This window comes from Perognathus longimembris, chromosome 7, assembly GCF_023159225.1.
Source record: "Perognathus longimembris pacificus isolate PPM17 chromosome 7, ASM2315922v1, whole genome shotgun sequence".
NCBI classification, from domain to species: Eukaryota; Metazoa; Chordata; class Mammalia; order Rodentia; family Heteromyidae; genus Perognathus; species Perognathus longimembris.
Genome location: NC_063167.1, coordinates 46,433,348 through 46,454,511, shown reverse-complemented (window position 1 = coordinate 46,454,511; position 21,164 = coordinate 46,433,348). Strand labels below are relative to the sequence as shown.

General features: G+C 38.2%; 1 protein-coding gene across 1 annotated transcript; it reads right to left on the bottom strand.

The window, feature by feature from the left end:
- Window positions 1–680: 680 nt before the first annotated feature.
- Dynlt5 (dynein light chain Tctex-type family member 5) lies at window positions 681–20,932 on the bottom strand. The gene is made up of 5 exons (XM_048349932.1): window positions 20,770–20,932; window positions 19,398–19,519; window positions 8,327–8,418; window positions 1,969–2,093; window positions 681–884 (listed from the first exon to the last, which is right to left on the bottom strand). Exons 1-5 carry the CDS (start codon window positions 20,851–20,853, stop codon window positions 681–683), a joined length of 627 nt encoding a protein of 208 aa, XP_048205889.1. The 5' UTR covers window positions 20,854–20,932.
- Window positions 20,933–21,164: the final 232 nt, after the last annotated feature.

The window sequence follows — 21,164 nt, the reverse complement described above, 5'->3', positions numbered from 1 at the left end:
GCAACAGTAATGTAGGGAATTCTAGCTACTTAAATGAATGGTTAAAATAATTAGATTCTATGTTTAAGAAAACAGCCCAGCAGAATCTGATTTCATTACTGCTTTGGATAAGCAAGATTCTTTCTGGTGCTACCCTTCCTTCTAACAATTCTTACAAGAATTACAAGATCTGGAAACAAGAGTTTCATATTATATCCTGTATATAGTTTTTTTTCATTATTTTTAGTTCTATTTTGTTTTCTCTCTCATCTCTCTTAATTTTTTTCTACCTTGTCTCTTGTACATAGATTATTTGACCAAGGGAAAGGAAAGAGAAACAGAAAGTCAAAGGACAAAGGACTAACTAATGCAATAATGATACTCACTTAGCACTAGGTTGGATATCAACCTTACAACTTGGGCGGAGGGTGAGGAGAGTAGAGAGGGGTCAGCAAGAGAAAATGAAGGATAGGAGTAACATTGTTTAAAAACAAATGTAATCAACAAATGTAACTGTAACCCCCCTCCCATCACCTTTTCAATAAAGATTTAAAAAAGAATTACAAATAAGTCCAAAGCCTTGCAGTTATTTGAAATGTTAGTCTTGTTTCTTTGTTAAAGTTTATGGCAGTAAAATCTTTGTGCACATTGTTACAGCCCATTTCATGACTTAAAAATATAAGAACTGTAGTTCTTTTCAATCACTCAAGATAAATTGCATACACATTTGCAAGAGCAAAGAGAGAAGTATTTCTGAAAACATAGGATGAAACAGTATCCCTTTTAGGATCCCAGAGACATCTGTTTCCAATAAGTAAGCTCTGACCATCCAGTTGTCCGATGTGAATAATCACAACTAGCTTATACCGTGGAATCATTAATTCCTTGACTCGGGCTTTAATAACCTAGAAATTATAAAAAGAAAAAAAGGGTTTTTGGTTGGCCACATTGAAACTCAATGAACTCTTTAACAAATACAGTGGATTTAGTTTAAGAAAATAGCATGGCACATTACAGGTACTTTCAGTAATTGCTGCAGAACTATAACTACAATTTCCTTTAATTACTGCCCTTGTGAAATAGGACAACCAGAGACAAAATGGCAAAGCCAGGAATAAACAACACTTTCTGAGGGACATTAAACAATTGTAACCCAGAGCACATAATTATATTATTATTTTTGTGTGTGTATGCGCGCATGCATTCATGTGTGCATGTGTGTGCACGTGCGCGCTACTAGTAGGGACTTAATTCAAGGCTTGGGTACTGTCTCCCAGCTATTTTGCTCAAGGCTGGTATCCTATCACTTGAGCCAAAGCTCTGCTTCTGGCTTCTTGCTGTTTAACTGGAGATAAGAGTCTCTTGAATTTGTCTCCCTGAGCTGGTTTTGTATCTCAATCCTCAGATCTTACTCTTCTGAGTAGTTAGAATTACAGCCATCAGCACCAAGCTTACAGTACAGAATTTAATGTATTATTATATTCTTTGAACATATCTAGAAATGATTTTCTCTCAAAGAATTTTTATTAGAGTTATCCTGTTCTTGTTCATATTCTGCAGATTCTTGTAATATGACTAATAATGAATGTTTTTAAAGGATTTATTACAAAAACAAAAGTAAATTGCAATAAAGTGATAGCACATTAATTGATGAAAATAGAAATTTAGTTGATGGCACCCAACAAAATGTCCATGGTGGAGAGAAAATCAAGAATAAAAAAATCTTATCCTTTACATGAACATTTTTTAGAATTAGGAAGTTTTGTATACATTGGAAACAAAGTATAAATGATGTAAATAATGATTGTTTTAGACAATGCTTTGTTATATACCACATATAAGGCATATGCCCTAAATTTTTTTTTTTTACAAAATATAACCATCATTTAACAAATAATAGAAAAACAAGTAGTCTAGGGATTGTGCTTTTAGTAAATATTGTAGTTTTGGCTAACACTTTGGGCAAATCACACATGTACATACATGTACCTCAGCAATAGTTTTAGTCATCTGTCTGCAGAGCTCTGGTTCATAGTTTTCTTCTTGGAGATAGTTAGTCAGCACGTCTTTCAAAATATGGTTGACAGTGACCACAGGAAAATGTTTGGTAGGACCTGAAAACACACAAGAAATTCCTTTATAAGAGGTAACCTCAAATCATACCTACCCATTTCATAGGCTAATAAAAAGAATATTAAAACATGAAGAGACTTTTCATTATTTAAGAAGAAAGTTAGGTGTCTGGTCAGATTATCTGGTAGAAAATGAGGAGAAACCTTTACATGAAGCCCTGGGTTTGATTACCGAGCACCACATATATAGAAAGCGGCCAGAGGTGGCGCTGTGGCTCAAGTGGCAGAGTGCTAGCCTTGAGCAAAAAGAAGCTAGGGACAGTGCTCAGGCCCTGAGTCCAAGTCCCAGAAGTGGCAAAACAAACAAACAACAACAACAACAAAAAGAAAATGAGGAGAAAATAGACTCAGCTATTCACCAGACCACCCAAGAAATGATCAATTCTGTGTATCACTTCCTTCTCAGTTATCCTTGGGAGGACTCATCAGTGACAGCTTACCAAACCATCTCAACTCCTTTCTCATCAGCTCCCTAGCTCTTACAGCTCCCCTTCATTATACACACTGCAACTAGAGCAAATGCGTAAAGCCCACATCTTCCAGTGTTATTTCCCTTCATGGGTGGGGCTCACAGTTTCGCTCCTATCCAATCTGTGGCTGCTTTTCCTACTACTAGATTTTCCTGCAAGCATGCTGCTCTAGGCTCCTGGACCCAATCTGAAGGGTGCTCACATATCGTTGCTATTGCTCTTTTCTTTCAAATGAAGTATTTGTTCTGTGAAAAATATTCACCCATGTTTCAAGTCTAGCTTGAGTCTCTTTTTTTAAGGTAGTCTTCTACCTTCCATAGGCTCCTACAGGAAGCCACCTTCCATTCATTCTCCCCACTTCACATGGTCCCCAACACCATCCTAGCTCTTAATCCATTTGATAATAGTTAAGACATACCTGCATTTCTCTCTAGTAAAATGGTAAACAAGATTGGATTTTCCTCCTCTGAGTCTAATTCAATGCTGAAAGTTTAGGAAATGTTTATTGTATGACTTAATTTAAATGGAATTAATGATCACACAGATAATGGCTATGTATTGCCTACTAGTGTCAGTTCCTGTGAAAAGCACTTTACTTTTGTTGATCTTACCTAATCTTTCAGTAGGAGACATCTATAGATGGAAAATCAGAGGTTTTCCTGGAACTGTTTCCTGGGTAAAACAGGTCAGAATTAAACAGGGAGAGCAGAGCTAGATTTCCCTGACTCTAAAATTTATATTCCCAATCACATTCTGATCAAAGCTTCAGATGAGTCTGCTTTATCCCTAGAATATGATAGGGCTTAATCATTGGAGAATTGACCAAAAAGAAAAATTGAAATCATCGAATTCTCTTTTATAGTATCTATTAAGAGGAGCATGTTTGTCATGGCTATTACAGTCAATGTTTAAGGAAACATATGACATATTAAGTTAAGAAAATATCAAGTGGATTTAATCCACCTCTTTAAGGAGATCTGAGTGGAATGGAGGAAATCATAGGGGGCATTTAGTTCTCTTTCACTAGGGGACTCTCTTTTCTATGCAAGAGAGATGATCACTTATCAATCTAGGCATGATTGGTTCTACTTGCTTCTGTTCCACCCTAAATAAGCTCCTGGGTACTTCCATTGTGTCACCTTCCTGTAGATATTTTAGAAGATTTCTCCTTGGGAATTCTTGTGAAATAAAGTCTAAGTGAAGAAATTTTAACTAGTAATTGGTACCCTTCTTGTTCTCATTCCTTCCCACCAAACACTCAGATCAGATGACTCTATTTGACCCAAAAATATTCACAGGGAACTTAGCTCTGACTTGTGTTAACTTACTTGTCTGTATTGTTCCCTTCACAACATAGCCAGCTCCTCTAGTGTGGGTATTTTGTCTGCCTCATGTTCCTCACTTCCATTTGGGAACAGCATTTTCTCCCTAAGAACTGATTGTCTTCCTCTTCTCGTCTTGGGGCTCTTTGGGATTTAGTACAGCCTCCTGTGAACACAGAACTTCATTGATTGGCTTAGAATACACTGCCACATACCAGGCCAATTAGAGTTCTTTCTTAGAATTTTTGTTTTAAACTATAACCAGAAATAGAGGAGTCAGCCTCTCACTTGTTATGACCTATGCCCCTTAAGAGTGTCAGAGGCTGTGTTTTTCCATTGTTGGAGGGGAAGGGCAGGCCACAGTGAAGGAAGAAAGCTGTATACAGGTCAGTGATGGAGACAGAATCCTGGTGGCACTGGAGTCCTTGTCTCCAGGACTTCCCATTTTCTAGATATAAAAATGTCCTTTCTGCACTTTGCTTAGTTTTCTTTTTAACTTTCACAGACCGGATTCTATTTTGAAAGCTTTGAAATATAGAAATGAAATTTTATTATCTCACTTCTTTGTGGCCTTTCCCCTTATGTATTCAGAATTGTCCCCTGCCTCTCTGAGATTCAAAGAGACAGCAAGTGTCTATGTTCAGCTTTTGACTTCTAATATAAGCTCCTAAAGCTACCTCTCAAAGTCAAATAATGCAAACGGCAAAGCTATTCTTTTCTTATCTCCTGTCTCTTTATTTTTGAAATAATATTTTCTTTAGGAGAAGAAAAATGTTTTAGAAATCAAAAGGCTGAGTCCTGAAGAATCAGGACAAAAAGTGTATTAAAATAGATTTAAGAGGAAATAGCTAAGAATAAGGTTACTTAACATACCTGTGCTTCAACTGCTTCATACTGTGATAATAAGAACTATTACGTATTTTTTATGTTAGGATTGTGCAAAATACTAAAAATTCTTAGGATAGTGAGTATAACAATAAAACACTCATTAGTTGTTTATTGTTCTTAGGCTTGCTGCTGTTATTGCATTCTGAAGGAAAGGAAGAGAGAGGACTTGCATTTTTGAGAAGGCAGAAAATGGGAGAAGATATAAGAAAGGGGACATGGGGGTTTTTGTTGTCAGGAAGGATCTTGAGAGACTCACAGGTTTAACCCAACATAACCCAACACCAGAGATAGGACTTGAGCCCTTCAAGGAAGCTGAACTCTAGTATTCTCCTTCTCAATCTCCATCTCTGTCTTTGGCTCCCTCTCGCTTCCCTCCTTCCTCTCTTCCTCCCTCTCCCTCTCTAAATTTAGGATCTACTTTTCATCATTCTGGTTTCATTCTCTGGCAGGTTGTCTCAGTGTGGCAAAAAAGTATTCATCAGCCAGGCATTGGGCTTGCATCTGTAATCCTAGCTACTCAAGAGGATGAGAATCAAGGTTCAAAACCAGGCCAATAGAAAGTCTGTGAGACTCTTATCTCCAATTAACACCCTCACCCCCCCCCCCCCGCCTCCCCCCTGCAGAGGCTGAAGTGTTGCTGTACTTCAAGTGGTAGAGTACTAGTCTTGAGCAAAAAGCTCAGAGTTAGCACCCAGGCTGTGAGTTCAAGCCTCAGGACTGGCACCATAAAATAAAAAGCCTAATCCTTAGATCCTCTAAGAGCTGTGTGTGTGTGTGTGTGTGTGTGTGTGTGTGTGTGTGTGTATGTGCGCGTGCATGTGTGTCCTGGAACTTGAACTCTAGGCACTGTCCTTGAGCTTTTATGCTCAACTCTAGTGCTCTACCATTTGAACCACAGCTCCATTTCTGGATTTTTGGTAATTAAAGATAAAAGTTTCACCAACTTTCCTGCCTGAGATGGCTCTAAACTGTGATCCTCAGATCTCAGCCTCCTGAGTAGCGAGGATTACAGTTGAGCCACCAGCACCAGGCTACAATTAGAGTAGTATCACTTCAATTATAGCTTCAGAAAAAGCTCTGAAAAATTTATTCTATAATTAGTAGGAATTTATACTAATATAATGAGATGCTTTTATTTTTAGTAAAGTCTTAACATCTGTCATGTTCAGGAGCAATAACTATAAACAGAGAGGCTATTTTAATGTATATTTTGTTTAATTCTCACAGCATTACTGTGATATAGACTATTGTTCTTATATTTACTAATGAAAAATCTAAGATTAGAAAATGTTAACCACCTTGTGCCAACTACTACAAATTCAGTTATATAAGAGCCAGCGTTCATATTATCTTTCAAATTCTTATTTATTTATTGTTTTGTCAGTTGTGGGGCTTGAACTCAGGGCCTGTGTGCTGTCTTTGAGCCTTTTCACTCAAGACTAAAACTCTATCACTTCGAGCCACAGCACCACTTTCTTTTTTTCTGGTAATTAATTGGAGATAAGAGTCTCATTGACTTTCCTGCATGGGATGGCTCTGAACTCTGATCCTCATATCTCAGCCTTCTGAGTAGCTAGGATCATAGGCATGAGTCATTAGCACCCTGCTTTCTTTCACACTCTTATTTCAGAAATTTATTAGTGATGAATATAAAGTGTTTTATAAAAAAAAAAAAACAAACCACTATTTTCTTCAATTTCTCTTACTGGTCTCATGGACTATACTAATCCTCATTGTGTCATCCTCATTTTTGGTAGCTGTAATTACTTACATAAAAGAAGGACAAACATGCCACATACTTAAGATTTGTTTAGATGACACACTAGAATGAAAAAATTAATTAAGCATGCTGTGTTGGCTTTTCACGGATTCTTAATTCCCACTTTTCTGGCTGGTGTTACATTATTAAGATACGACAAAAGCCTTTACTATAGACCCATACAGTATCCTTCACAGGCAAAATAAACCCAAGAATAAGTAGAAGTAAAAATTCAGCTTTGATTAGGAATAAAACAGCTAAATGAATGTTTACAAATGTGGACGGTCAAACATAAAGGTCTTTAATCACAAAAGAATAATTCACACAAACTTGTAAGGAAATAAGCAACCATTTTATCCACAGTAAGCTATTTTAACAATCACTTTTCTAAGTTGGCTAATACTAAGCACTTCTACAACTTAGATGATTTAATTTGAGTATCTGAAGAAAAAGGAAGTTGTTAAAAGATAACCTTATGAAGAAGAAACATAAGGGATTTCATTTCAACTGCTTTACCTCCTTGAAATTAGTGTCAAAGTCTTTCAGCATCCAGAGCAAGGTCACAGGCTCCCAGTGATTAAAAACTTCTGATTGCAGTGTGAGTCAGGGAAAGAAAGCCTGGCTCAAACACAGTCTGCCTGACTGAAAACTCTAAAGATAGCCAGCTGAATTTAGGATTCAAATGATAACCTCAGGATTCAGTTGTTTTCTTTTAGTTTCAAGTTTCATGTGGGAGCAAGATGGCAGAAGCTACAGTTGTCCTTACAAGGGTTTATGTTCCACAGACTTATCTGTGTTTTCAACAGGCCCAATACCTCCTGAATTTAATCTCAGGAGGCAGAGTAGGATTGATCAGGGCTTTTATGCCATCCCCAAATTGACATTTGCTTCATTTATGAAGCCAGTATCAGCTTCAGCAAAGTGTTATGGACCAGAAATGGTGACCAACAACCCTAAAAGTAATCTGGCAAGGTTACCAGAAAACCTAGAAGAATACTGCATGATAGAAATATTAGCTATCTACAAGAACTATGAAAACATCAGAAAACTCATTAAAGAGCCCTGTAGTACATGTACCATTGGGATTATTGTAGAAAACTGACCTCAGGCCTAGTAGGATGGTATAATCATTTATAATTTTCTTTGGTTTAACAGCCACCCATGGAATCACACTGGCCCATGGAGTCTTCTCCTGCCCTTGGGTAAATCGCTATGGGATTTCTGCAGAACAGTAATTATGTATGAATTCAGATAATAGTGAGCAAGTCCACATTTAGAGAAAACAAATCGGTCTACAAAGAAGCATGAATGGGAAAAGATACTCGCTGTGGATTGCACCTGGGAATACAGGGGCAGGTGCAAAGATCTTTGTTTTCAAAAACTCAGAACCTCAGTGGTAATGGATAAACATCTGTTAAGAGGGGACTATAAATCATTTGCCTCTGTGTTGAGTTTTTTGCTTCTTGTCACTATCAACAGCATTGATTGGTCATTCGGTTAACTCCTACACATGTAGATATATAATAACTCCACTCAGAAATACCTAACAAAGTTCTTAATTCAATCATAGATTATACACATCTGTGACACTGAGAAAAATTTCTTGATCTTTAAGAAACCTTAGTAAAGAAAAGTAAGCAGTGGGTGTTGCTCATATTTTGCAGAGATTGAAAAATTAAAATAGCATCACAACCTTGAATTAATTAAAGTCCCTTATGCTAGACATCAGTCAAAAAATTAGAAATTGAATATAGGGCTTAGTGAAGAGTAACACACCTAACTGGTAGGTGTTTTCCATCTGAACTGTAAGGCGAGAGACCTCTTCACGCTGGCTCGGTTCATCCATGTAAGACACTGTACTCACAGAGCTAAAAGCAAGAGGAAAAACAGTTTAATTAGTCCTAGTAACAACTAAACCCACAATATTGCTTGAAGACCATATGCTTACATTTTCTCTAAAAAGTTTTCAGGGTAAGTCTTATATAAATATGGCAGTTACTTATTTAAAGCCTACACATTAGAAATGGCAATACTGATGTTACCATTGCTGTATTTGGGGGCAGGTCTCAGTGTAGTGGTTGAAGCCCAATGCAGTTATCCAGGTCATCTGATTATCTACTAGGTGATCTGAGGCTGATCTTTGTCTATGGGGATAATGGAGTGTGTGTTTCAAAAGCCAATGCCACCAGATCTCTTAACACCCAGGTGTGTAAGCATTTCTTAAAGCAGACAAAGCTCACAAATGGGACTAGGGATATATGGGGAAACAAATCTGCAGAGACATGGGGTGTTAAAGAAACCTTACTGTGATTATATGATCCCACCAAATCCTCTTAGTAGAAAAAAAAATGAGAAACTCATCTATGCAGTGATAGAAACCACAATTTTCCCAAGGAAAAGTCAATAAGCATCAATCAGCCCTTTCAACATGAGGACAGAAGTGTGGTTCGGTCACCCAGCAATATGAGCTCATGCAGGTGCTAAACAGGACAGCCAAGCAGAGGCGTGAATGTTTCTCCAGCACCTTAATCCATCTTGGCTCAAAGAAAAGTCAAATGTAACTAATGGATCTCAGAACTCTCTCCCCCAGTTTTCTCTACCTGTGAAAATGGAAGTTATAAAAGATGTCATTTCAAAGTAGATGATAAAATAATATGTGTGTATGTGTGCATATATGTTCCCAGAGATTACTTTTCTAAATAGATAACGTTTTGCTTTGATTACATGTGTAGGAGATACTTTTTCTCCATTTGTTGTGATTATTCTGACCCCAACCCCAAACTTTAAGGAGTTTACTAAGTTGTTTCTGGTTTGGAATTAATAAACTTCTTGAAAACTGATATTTGGAAAAATCATAGTATATATTTTAAAATCCCTTAATATAATACAATTTAGGATGAATTAATGTTTACCCCCTTGTTCCCTGCCCCCCCTAGTTCAAGAAAATGATGCAAGCAATTTCCACAGCCTTTATCACGATAGATGAATTTCTGGGATTAGTGAATGGTATTCTTTCTTATAACACCTGCTTCCCTCAATTTTCTGTTGCTCTTTGAAGTAGCAACCAACCTGTTCTTCCATAGTGGCTGCAGGTGTTGTGGGCAATACCAACGACATAACTGCTGCTTCAAAAGCCCAACCTCACATAGGCCCCTTGGTTCTGAGAGAAGCCAAAGTGCCCTGGGATTGAGTCTGCTGCTTTTGACTTTGCAAACTGTGTCACATCAGCTTTCTTACTTGACCTTCACAACACCCTTCAATGCAAGTAGAGGAGTCAGTGTTCTATATTTTAGAGATGTAAGCAAAGAGGGAAAGGGCTTAGCCTTCCATACGTAGGAAAGACAGACTTAGGCTTCAAATATCCTGTTTTACAGTAGACAAGTAACATGGATGTTACACTTGTGACAGAACAATGACTACCTGGAATTGAATGTAGGTGCTCAAACATACAGAGGCTATTACTTCTCTTCTACTGAATATCGTACAGTTTTCAGAAAGGAAAGGAGTGTTGTCAGAAAGCTCATATTAATTGGGTTTAGAAATCTAAGATAAAAAACAATTGGAGATTTTTATAAGCAGTCCTTACTATTGTTTTGTTCAAGGTTACTAAGGATGAATAATCTATACTCTTTACAATAGTATTGTTGTGAAATTGGCATCCAAAGGGCCCATACTAAACATGAGCCTGGTACAGGCGGCTTATACCTGTAGCCCTATCTACTCAGGAGGTTGAGCTCTGAGAATTGAGGATCCAAGCCATCTCCCGGCAGGAAAGTCCATGAGACACTTTTCTCCAATGAACCACCAAAAATCCTGAAGTGGAGCTGTGGCTAAAGGGTAGTCTAGAGCTATATTTTAAAACCATTTCCCCGTACCCTGGCACTGGAGATGGAACCCAGATCTTAGTGTATGCTAGGCAAGTGTTCCCACTGAGTGACACCCCCAACCCTATTGTCATATTTTGACTATCAGGATAGTACTACTTAATATATGAGCATCCTGCATTTTATCCAACAGTTTGCTCCACAGGCCACTTAGATTTTTTCCAGCAACCCAGTATTATAATGAAATGTATGGTAAGTACCATGGCAAAGACTGATATTGGTTTACTACATTGTTACATGGTGTAACAGAAGCTTAAATCTGTGGGAACATTTCTGTGTAAAGTAAGGGGAAATTCCTAGTTGCCTTTTGCACCTGTATGGCTAAGTGGCTTATCAACCAGTTAGATATAGTTGGAATTGATGGGTATATATATTGAGAAAACTTCCTAAAAAACAAATGACTAATTAAAAAAACCTCAAAAATCCAAAACACAGAAACACTGGAATTTAACCAATAGGAGACTAGAATGAAGATATGATGCCAAGAGCTCAACTCCTGGGAGTATAGACAGAAGCTCTGACCTCGATCTGCCTTCCTCCAGACTTCTTTCATTTAGGAGTAAAATATAGTTGTATTTTGTTTAGGCAGCTCTTTTTGTTTCCTTTTCTTAATTAAAGCATTGTAAGAAACTTTAGATGTAGCTGATAAGGGTTCTAACTGAGCAAATTTGATTATTTAAAAAAGAAATGCTATAAGCAATAGAATATGAAACTTGACGGTAGTTTTGTGGAGGAGAGGTGGCTTTGACAAGTAGGATTTTTGGATATTTTGCTGAAAACCTGACAACTGTTATCATGCAAAAGGAGAATGTTTGCTTAGGCTACTGCTTCCTGTACCTTGGGAGACTGGCCATGTCTCCATCCAGCCTATAACTGCATGGAAAACTACGAATTTTTAAAACTTATTTATACTCCTAGTCCCTCTTGAGTGTGGCGATGCATCCCTAGGCCTTATACATACTAAGTAATCACGTTGCTACTGAGCTATATCCTCATTTATGTTTTTTTCTAAAATAAAGTTCTAGAAACATGGAAGTAGTTCAAGTGGTACAGTAAGCGAAAAAACTAAGGAAGACTGCAAGGCCCTGAGTTCAACCCCTAACAATTTGATAAATCTTACATTAGAATAAGATGAATTGGAAAGTCAAAGGAAAGAGAGCAATAGCTAAGTATAAAAATATAAGGTAGTAGTTGAGAAAAGACTAAAGAGATGAAATTATTAAAGACGTCTGTAATATGGGCATGTCACATTAAGCTAGTATATGGGCTTGGTAGGAGTTTAGAAATTAAACCACTGTGTTATATATATATATATATATATATATATATTTTTTTTTTTTTTGGCCAGTCCTGGGCCTTGGACTCAGGGCCTGAGCACTGTCCCTGGCTTCTTCCCGCTCAAGGCTAGCACTCTGCCACTTGAGCCACAGCGCCGCTTCTGGCCGTTTTCTGCATATGTGGTGCTGGGGAATCGAACCTAGGGCCTCGTGTATCTGAGGCTGGCACTCTTGCCACTAGGCTATATCCCCAGCCCCGTTGTTGTATTTTAAAATTAAGGAATTGGTTATAGATCACCGGTTTAGAAACATTTGTATATATTTTCTATCTATTGTTGAGCAGATTCATTCAAGACTTTTGAAGTCATTAAAGAAAACTATGTAAGATAGTGAAAAGGCAACATTTTTAATATTAACTACCAGAGAGCACTGAGAGTGCTCAAGAAATGTATTGAGTTGGTATTATAACATTGTAAATGCAATTAGACTTTCCAATGATAATTCTTCTAGATAGATAATCTCTTTGCAAAAAGAATGCTATAGTTAAGTCTATTTATTTATTTATTTATCTATCTAGTTATTTGCCAGTCCTGGGGCTTGAACTCTTGGCCTGTGTGCTGACATTGAGCTTCTTTTTGCTTAAGGTTAATGTTCTATCACTTGAGCACATAGTACCACTTCTGCCTTTTTCTGAGTAGTTTATAGGAAATAAGAGTCTTACAGACTTTCTTGCTTGGGCTGGCTTTAAACCATGATTCTCTTAGCCTCCCGAGTAACTAGGATTATAGGCATGAACCACCAGCACTCTGATTCAATTTTATTTTTCAAAATGCGTTCTCAGCCTGTTGATGTTTATGGAAGAAAAAGTTTCAATTGATAAAATATGTCCATGGCAGGTGTAATGTTTTAAGAATGGAAGATGAATTAAAAAATAATGCATTCCGGGTGCTTAGGGATGTAATCCTAGCTACTCAGGAGGCTAAGATCTGAAGATCACAGTTCAAAATCAGCCCAGGCGGACAAATCTGAGAGACCCCTATCTCCAATTTACCAACAAAAACCAAGAAGTAGAGGTGTGTCTCAAGTGGTAAAGTGCCAGCCTTCAGCAAAAAAGCTAAGCAAGAGGGAAAGGGCCCTGAGTTCAAATCCCAGTACCTGAACAATAACAACAAAGTGATGGAGACAAACTCAAAGTCTGGAGTAAACTGATGAAAACACTAAACAAATTAATTTATTCCAGGGGAAAAGAATATCAATGAATACATTCAACCCAAAATTTCCACTGGAGTCCATACATCTCACACAAGATTTAGTGAATATTTGCAATATCATGAACAATTGCTGAGGACAGAGTTGGAATTAGCTTTCATGAAGAAAGAGCTACTGTGAAAAATAACCAGGGTAACCATCAATGTCATCACTGGCTGACACTGAAAATGTATCCAACTACTGTCTCTCATGATTGCTGAGCATGTTGTGGTTTAGAGCATGGGCACCGAGGGGCTGCAGTGGAAGTCCATCAGCTCCCCTTGGTATAGGTGAGAGCTCAGTGCTTGCCGCAGGCTAACTCTGCTCCACCTGAGTTCAAAACTGCTGCACTTTGTGTTTTGATTAGTTGCAGAAAATAAGTAAATCTTTTAGAGATGTTAGGACCTGTTTATCCTTTATGCACTTCAGTTTTCTCAAAATACCTTGGAAATTTGCTTCATGACTAATCTCCAAATTATACAGAATACAAGGCATGTCTTATTGTTATGATGGTCTGAGAAAGACATAATAATATTAATTAAATCTCACCAGAAACCGTAACATCTACTTATCATGGGGAAAGAAGTGTGTGTGTGTGTGTGTGTGTGTGTGTGTGTGTGTGTGAATGCAGTTACTAGGGCTTGACCTTGAGGCTTTGTGGCTTTCTTAGCTTTTTTTTTGGCGGGGTGGGGGGTGTGTGAAGTGGGGGGGGGGTGAGGTGGGGGGGTGGGGCAGGGGTATTCAAGGCTAGCAGTCTACCACATGAGCTACATACACTTTGAGCTTTGTTTTCTGGTTAACTGAGACAAGTCTCTCAGATTTGTCTGCACAGGCTGACTTTGAATCTTGTTTTTCAGATCTCAGTCTCCCAAGTAGCTATAATTACAGGCACGAGCCACGGGTACCTGAGTAAGACTCAGTTTAATTTGGGCAATTTCACTTCTATCTATCTAGATTTCTCTACCCCCCTTCCCCCTTTTCCTCTCCTTCTCCATCCCTCCCTCTTTCTTCATACATAACAATTACGCATATTTGCAAACCATGTGATATTTTGATGCATTTATACATTGGGTAATATTCCAGTGAAAGCAGCCATATGTACCTGTTCAAACATTTATCAAGTGTGTTTGTGGCGTAAACATTCAAAATCTTTCCTTCAGTTTTTTAAAAAAATATATACATACAGTGAATTACTGTGTACCTAGGTGCTATGAAAGGGCAGCAAGAGGTAATATTTTTATTCATAACTAGCCTTGGAGACATTAAAGAGGCAGATTGGAAACTTTGGAAGTACCATCTCTTACTTTGAACTGTAAACAGGAAATATCTAGAAGTATCTATTTACTGGTATCCCTGGAGGCAGATGGGGCTTTTGGGAAGCAGGGAAGGAAGAGGTGTTACTAAAGTCATGTGCTGCCGCCCAACGGATAGACTTTGCAATGCAGAGAGAAGTAAAACTTCCTGTTCTAGATCTGCATACATTTATACTTAAAAAAGAATTCCTTCAGCACACAGTGCATCAGACAAAGTAGTGAGCACTCTTAATACAAGAAAAACTAGACCCCCTGTTACTTGAGAAACAGGATGTAGAATAGAAGATAAAAATAGGCTTAGAATCTTTCTTATTAGGGAATTTCCCACCTAAGAACATCTATTGATTTTCCTATTTAATCTTGTGCTTCAGAGAAAAAGCACATCAATCATTCCTCCAGTAGTAGTGGTGTTATTTCTGTAGAAAGACAGTTTAATTTTGTGGCTATTTAACTGAGCTGGATTTTTAATTTAGTGTTGAAGTATTTTAGTTATATTATTGACCCTATCTTACTAATAAGAGTACGTAAGAGTGAAGACAAAAGTCAAAATAACTCTTAGAATTGTGAAATAAGAGAAAAAGGAAAGAAATTATACAGCCTTGTGAGATCTATTTTTCAAGAGTAGGAGTGATTCTGAAAGACACAATAAATTCTGCATCCTGTGAAAAGTTTAGCTCCAATGTCTATGAAAAAAAATTCTCAGACTGGTGATTGAAGATCAGTTAGTGTCAGAAGGATGGGTCTGGCTTAGCAGAATGTGTTTCCAACACAAGTGAAGCTGTTTTTTATTCTTCGGCTGCACAATAAGACTTTCCAGCAAGAAGGCAAAAGTGTGACTGTGTTCACTTGAAAAAACACTTTACTACTTGCTGTCTGTACATTTTATGCCTACAAAATGAAAGCCCTGGATGTAATGCACACAGGAGGCTTTGAATCTAGTATGTTGGTGAGCAAAGGAACTTGCTTGTTTAGGAATTCACATAACACAATAATTATTCAATGATGAAAGCATTAATATTGAGGGGACAACTATGTGTGAGGCATCGTTCCAGGTTTTTCAGACAAAACACTAGGAAAAATAACTACAGCTTATATTTTAGTGAGGAAAGGAAACAGAACCACTGCAGACAATGAAATAGGCAATATAAACAAAGAAATATTAAATAGTAAAATATTAAACAAGTAAATGCTGTAGGAGGGAATGGCGAAAAGGAAAGATGGAGCAGGTTAAGGGAGTTTGGAAGGGACTGAGAGAGGTAGAAAGGACACTGAGCACAATTACAAATAAAGTGGTCAAGATTAGCCTTTTGTGAACTAAGAATTGAGTTTTCTAAATATTAGATTTCTTTGCTTGAATAGCTAGTAAGTTTTTATTCTAGGTTGTCTTGCAACTATTTGGTACTATTCTTCTATTTTTTTCAGCTGATAGGTACAAAAATGGTACCGTCTTTTAACTTATACTATTTTTCTGTTAATGGAACTAAGTTTTTGAGATCAGCATTTGCTATGAAGACATGTTAATCCTTGAGAGATGTTCCTGGGCCCATTTTTCTGGGTTCTAGTGCACTTGGATATCTCTTCTTATACTGTTTAGTCTTTTGGGCTTTGCTCCTGAATACTGCTATCTTGTTTGTTTAATTAATTAATTTTTATTTAGTTTTTGTGCTGGTCTTGGGGCTTGAACTCAGCGGCTGGGCACTGTTCCTGAGCTTTCTTCTTTTTTTTTCTTCTTACTTGACTGCTTGAGCTACTTCTCCATTTCCAGCTTTTTTGATGGTTAATTGGAGATAAGACTTTTACAGACTTTCCTACCTGGGCTGACTTTGAGCCTATATCCTCAGGTCTCAGCCTCTAGAGTAGCAAGGATTACAGGCATAAGACTGGTACCAGTGCCTGGCTCCTTAGTTTATTTTTAAAGTTTATTTTCGTTATTTCTTTTTAAATTGTTAACATGAAAACTTTTCTTCTTCTTCTTCTTCTTCTTCTTCTTCTTCTTCTTCTTCTTCTTCTTCTTCTTCTTCTTCTTCTTCTTCTTCTTCTTCTTCTTCTTCTTCTTCTTTTTTTTGCCAGTCCTGGGCCTTGAACTCAGGGCCTAAGCACTGTCCCTGGCTTCTTTTTGCTCAAGGCTAGCACTCTGCCACTTGGGCCATAGCGTCACTTCCAGTTTTTTCTATATATGTAGTGCTGAAGGATTGAACCCAGGGATTCATGTATTCAAGGTGAGCACTTTACCACTAGGCCAAAACCCCCCCCCCCTCTTTTTTTTCTTTTGTGCCAGTCCTGGTACCTGAACTCAGAGCCTGAGCACTGTCCCTGCTTCTTTTTGCTCAAGGCTAGCACTCTACCTCTTGAGCCACAGTGCCACTTTGGGCCTTTTCTGTTTATGTGGTGCTGAGGAATCGAACCCAGATCTTCATGCATGCTAGGCAAGCACTCTACTGCTAGGCCACATTCCCAGCCCCATGAAAAAAATTTAAAAGTACATATCTTCTACTAGCTTACTAGGTGTCTATTATATACTTTATTAAACAGAAACGTTTAGTTTAATTATAGTTATAGCTATCAAAAAGTTTTTTGGCCTATGGCTTGAGTTTTCATGTTAGGATCTTATTTAATTATTTTTACTTACCTCTCAAACATAGAAGATTTCCCGTCCCCCATGTTTTCCTCTCTAATAGCTTTATAGCTTTCTACACTGCAATGTTCCATCTCCAGTGCAGTCACTCAAATAGCACAAGATTAGAGACCAACTTAATTTTCCTCGAGAAGTGAGCCAGCTTTCTCCCAACATGACCTTCCAATCTTCTCCCCATCATTTCCAAATTTATAAGAATAAATTAGACTTGGCTGGGGATGTGGCCTAGTGGTAGAGTGCTTGCCTAGCATGTGTGAAGCCCTGGGTTCAATTCCTCAGTACCACATATATAGAAAAGGCCAGAAGTGGTGCTGTGGCTCAAGTGGTAAAGTGCTAATCTTGAGCAAAACGAAGCTAGAGACAGTGCTCAGGCCCTGAGTACAAGACCCAGGTCTGGGAAAAAAAAAAAAAAAGCAAGAATAAATTTTTTTAAATTTATTTTTTATTTTTTTAAATTTTTATTTATTTATTTATTAATTATTATTATTTTTTTTTTGGCCAGTCCTGGGCTTGGATTCAGGGCCTGAGCACTGTCTCTGGCTTCTTTTTGCTCAAGGCTAGCACTCTGCCACTTGAGCCACAGCGCCACCTCCGGCCGTTTTCTATATACATGGTGCTGGGGAATCGAACCCAGGGCTTCATGTATGTGAGGCAAGCACCCTTGCCACTAGGCCACATTCCCAGCCCGCAAGAATAAACTAGACTTAACAGAAATACCTTTTTTGTTTAACCCAGAGGGTTTTTTATAAGAAGCACATGGATATTAAATGTGAAATTGCTTAATAATCTGTGAAACAATATTAGTGAGTATTGTGGTTTAAATTGGAAAGATGGACATTTCTGTTTTCCAAGGGTTTCTTGCTTTGTAGAGAAGCTGTGTCTCAGCTAGATCTTGTTGATGCTTTAATTGGAGGTAGATAACTTATCCCCAGTTCTTATCTTCTAACATTTGCCTTTATTCCTCAGGTATCAAATGAGGAATATATGGCAATATCAGTTTTAACTCTCATTAGCAGCTGTCAGGCTGGAATCCCAGGATAACCCATTAAATTTAAAGTACTTGTTACTCTGTCTTCTTCACTAGATTGCAAGATTCATGCAAGCAAGGCTTGTTTCTGTGTGGTTCACAAATATCTCAAATGCATTAATAAGTCTAGCCCTTTGCTACTTGGTCACTCTCACTAAATGACCCAAGCAACTGTGAAAAGGAGGTACTGGATGGCCAAATTCACAGAAAGACTGAGCTTCTCTAGGTTAGAACCCTACTGTAGTGTAACAATTGGTACATAGTAATAGCTCACTAAATCATATAGTGAGAATGACCTAGTATGTTCAGTAGGCTTGTGGAGAGGATTGGCACACTGAAAGTTCATTTCAATTTTCATTTGAAGCAAAAGAGAGACACTTCAGTCCCTAACCTTTGTTGTGACCTACAAGTGAAACTATTGGATTCAGAGATGATAAGCTTGGGTATCATGTCCTATCATCCTGGGAAAGTAACTTGACCTCCTAGCTTCTGTTTCCATCTTAGGAACACAAGAGAAACATCTGTTCAATACTGCTCCATGCCTGCCAAAGGCTGAGCCTCAGCACATGTCATTGCAAATACCTGCTCACATCCAAGGGATGGGAAACAGAAATAGCACTCCGAAAGATGTGGGCTTGGAAACAAAAGCTGTAGAGTCTCCCACCTTTCTTTTGGGATTTCTTTTACTTCTTTATATTTAACTTTCTGTCTGTAACTGAGGGAGTTTGTATTTGTAATTACAAACTTCTGCAGCTGGACAGTGGATTTATAAGTAAGTATGTTACTATATGCTGAGTACAGAAATATTTTGCTTTCAATGATTTTGTTTTTCAATGATTTCAGTTATTCTCTGGTTTGCAAAGCAAACCAGATTCCCAACCACGGGAAAAACCAAAACATTTCTTTAGAGGCTTAAAAGGAAAGGAAATGGGAAGTACCAGCCTAAATATATTAACATATGTATATATATTTATAACCAACATATACATACACAATACACTTATTTAATGCTCATTTTATGCTTTAGTTTCATAGTCTTTGTGCATATACTTTTACATGGATGTATAATATCTTACAAATTTGCAATCTCTGCCAGTTAACCATTTTCAAGTTATTACACATTTTAAGGGTGTTCTTACCTTCTTTTTCTTTCATTGTATGATAACTCTCTGTTAGTTGTGGCAGTATAATTAGTGGGCCAATACTTAATGAGTTACATTTTCTGGCTTTAGCTGACTATCACATTTGTTCTTCCTAAGAGATATATCAGTGTTTAATACTTGCAAGGCCTACCAACTATGACTGCACAAGACGAATTACCTGATGCAGCAGCCCATTAATTTATGATGGACTTCCCCTATCAATAATCTCAAACGGATTGAAGGGTGTGGTTTGGTTTTTTCTGCTAAATATTATGAGCCTGTTTACCTAATACGTAAGTCATCAGATAGTGAGTTACTCACTCTTTGATGCGCCCATGTATGCCCTTCCTTCGAAATTCATGGCTACTTAGAGAGGACAGGCTCCCACTTTTCTTCAGTGAGTGAGCAGCAATATCTTTCATAGGGTTGGTCATCATCGTATTCTGTGGAAGAAGAATATTGTACAATAGCAAAGGAATGACCTGAAAAAACGTTTTAGCTTTAGAAATTCATCTCAAATAAAGTACTTAGGTACTTCTGTCTCTCCTTTAGAACTGAGTTGTGGGGCTTCCTCAAGAGGAAGAGCTGATGCAGAGCTGTGGTCAGTATAGCCGGAAATGTGATACACCTGAGCAGTTTTCTTTATGTAGTAGCATATCTAATCACATAAGCAGGTACCGGACATGTGTAAAAATGCCTAATCTTCCAAGAAGAAGGGAGTAACTGAGAAAAGATAGCTGCCGGTAGAGGAAAGACACCCTTCCACCTGTTATAGAAAACAGTAGTTTTTAGCACCCTCCATGTTGAATTGTCATACAAGTTAGCTAGTTAATATCTGTTGTTTCATAAATTTTGGGGGCAGAGTATAGTTCAATGGTAAGAGCTCTTGTCTAGCATTGTAAAAAGAGGACCCTGGATTAAATCCCCAACACTGCAAAAATAAAATAAAATACTATAATAAAATAAAGAAACATTGTTGTCTAAAAATATTTTTTTTTGAGAGCGTGGTCCCAAGGCTTGAACTCATGGCGTGGACACTGTCCTTGAGCTTTTTTGCTTTTGGGTAGTTAATTGGAGTTAAAAGTCTCGCAGGCTTTTCTTCCCAGGCTGGCTTCAAATTGTGATCCTCAAGTCTCAGCCTCCTGAGTAGGTAGATTGTAGTCATAAGCCACTAGCACCTGGCTCTAAATTGTTTTTAAGTAATATTAATTTTATTTTTAAGTAGTTAATTTAATTAAGTAGCTGGAGAAAAAGGATTTATCTTTTTTTACTTATTAATTTGGAGATGAAATCTACTGGACTATTCTGCCCAGCTAGTTTTACAGGTGTGCTACTGGTTCCTCCTCCTCCTTCTCCTCCTCCCCCTCCCCCTCCCCCTCCCCCTCCTCCTCCCTCCCCCTCCTCCTCCTCCTCCCCCTCCCCCTCCTCCTCCTCCTCCTCCTCCTCCTCCTCCTCCTCCTCCTCTTCCTCCTCCGCCCCCCCTCCTCTTTCTCCTTCTTCTTTCTCCTCCTCCTCCTTTTGGTTTGACCTCAGAGCCTTAGACTTTATAGACAAGTATTCTACCACTTGAGCTACTCCCCCAACTAGCTCTCTGTAGTAATTTGTTGGAAGTCTTAACTCTTTCTCCCAACTGCTGGTAAACAAAACAAAACAAAACAAAAAACCTGATAAAGCCAGGGACAGTGGCTCAAACCTGTAATCCTAGCAGCTTATGAAGGTGAGATGGTAGGATCTTGGTGGAAAGCCAATTCTGGGATAAAATTTCATGTGACTCCATCTCAACCAATGAGGAGGTACCAGTGGGATGGGCCTATCATCTCCAGGAAGGGTGGAGGGAGTACAAATAGGAGGAACACGGCCCAAATCCAGGGACATAAAGCAAGTACATCCTTTGAAAATAACCAACACCAGAAAAAGGAGCTGCAGGTGGGGCTCAAGTGACAGAGATCCTACCTCGCAAGGAAGGCACTGCCAGAGAAACCAAAACCAAACCAAAACACAAAAGCAGGTAGTAGTGATGGACTTTTGGAACTGGACTGTGACTCTGTCTTCCCAGCCTACCTCCACATTCAGTTATTCATTTAAATT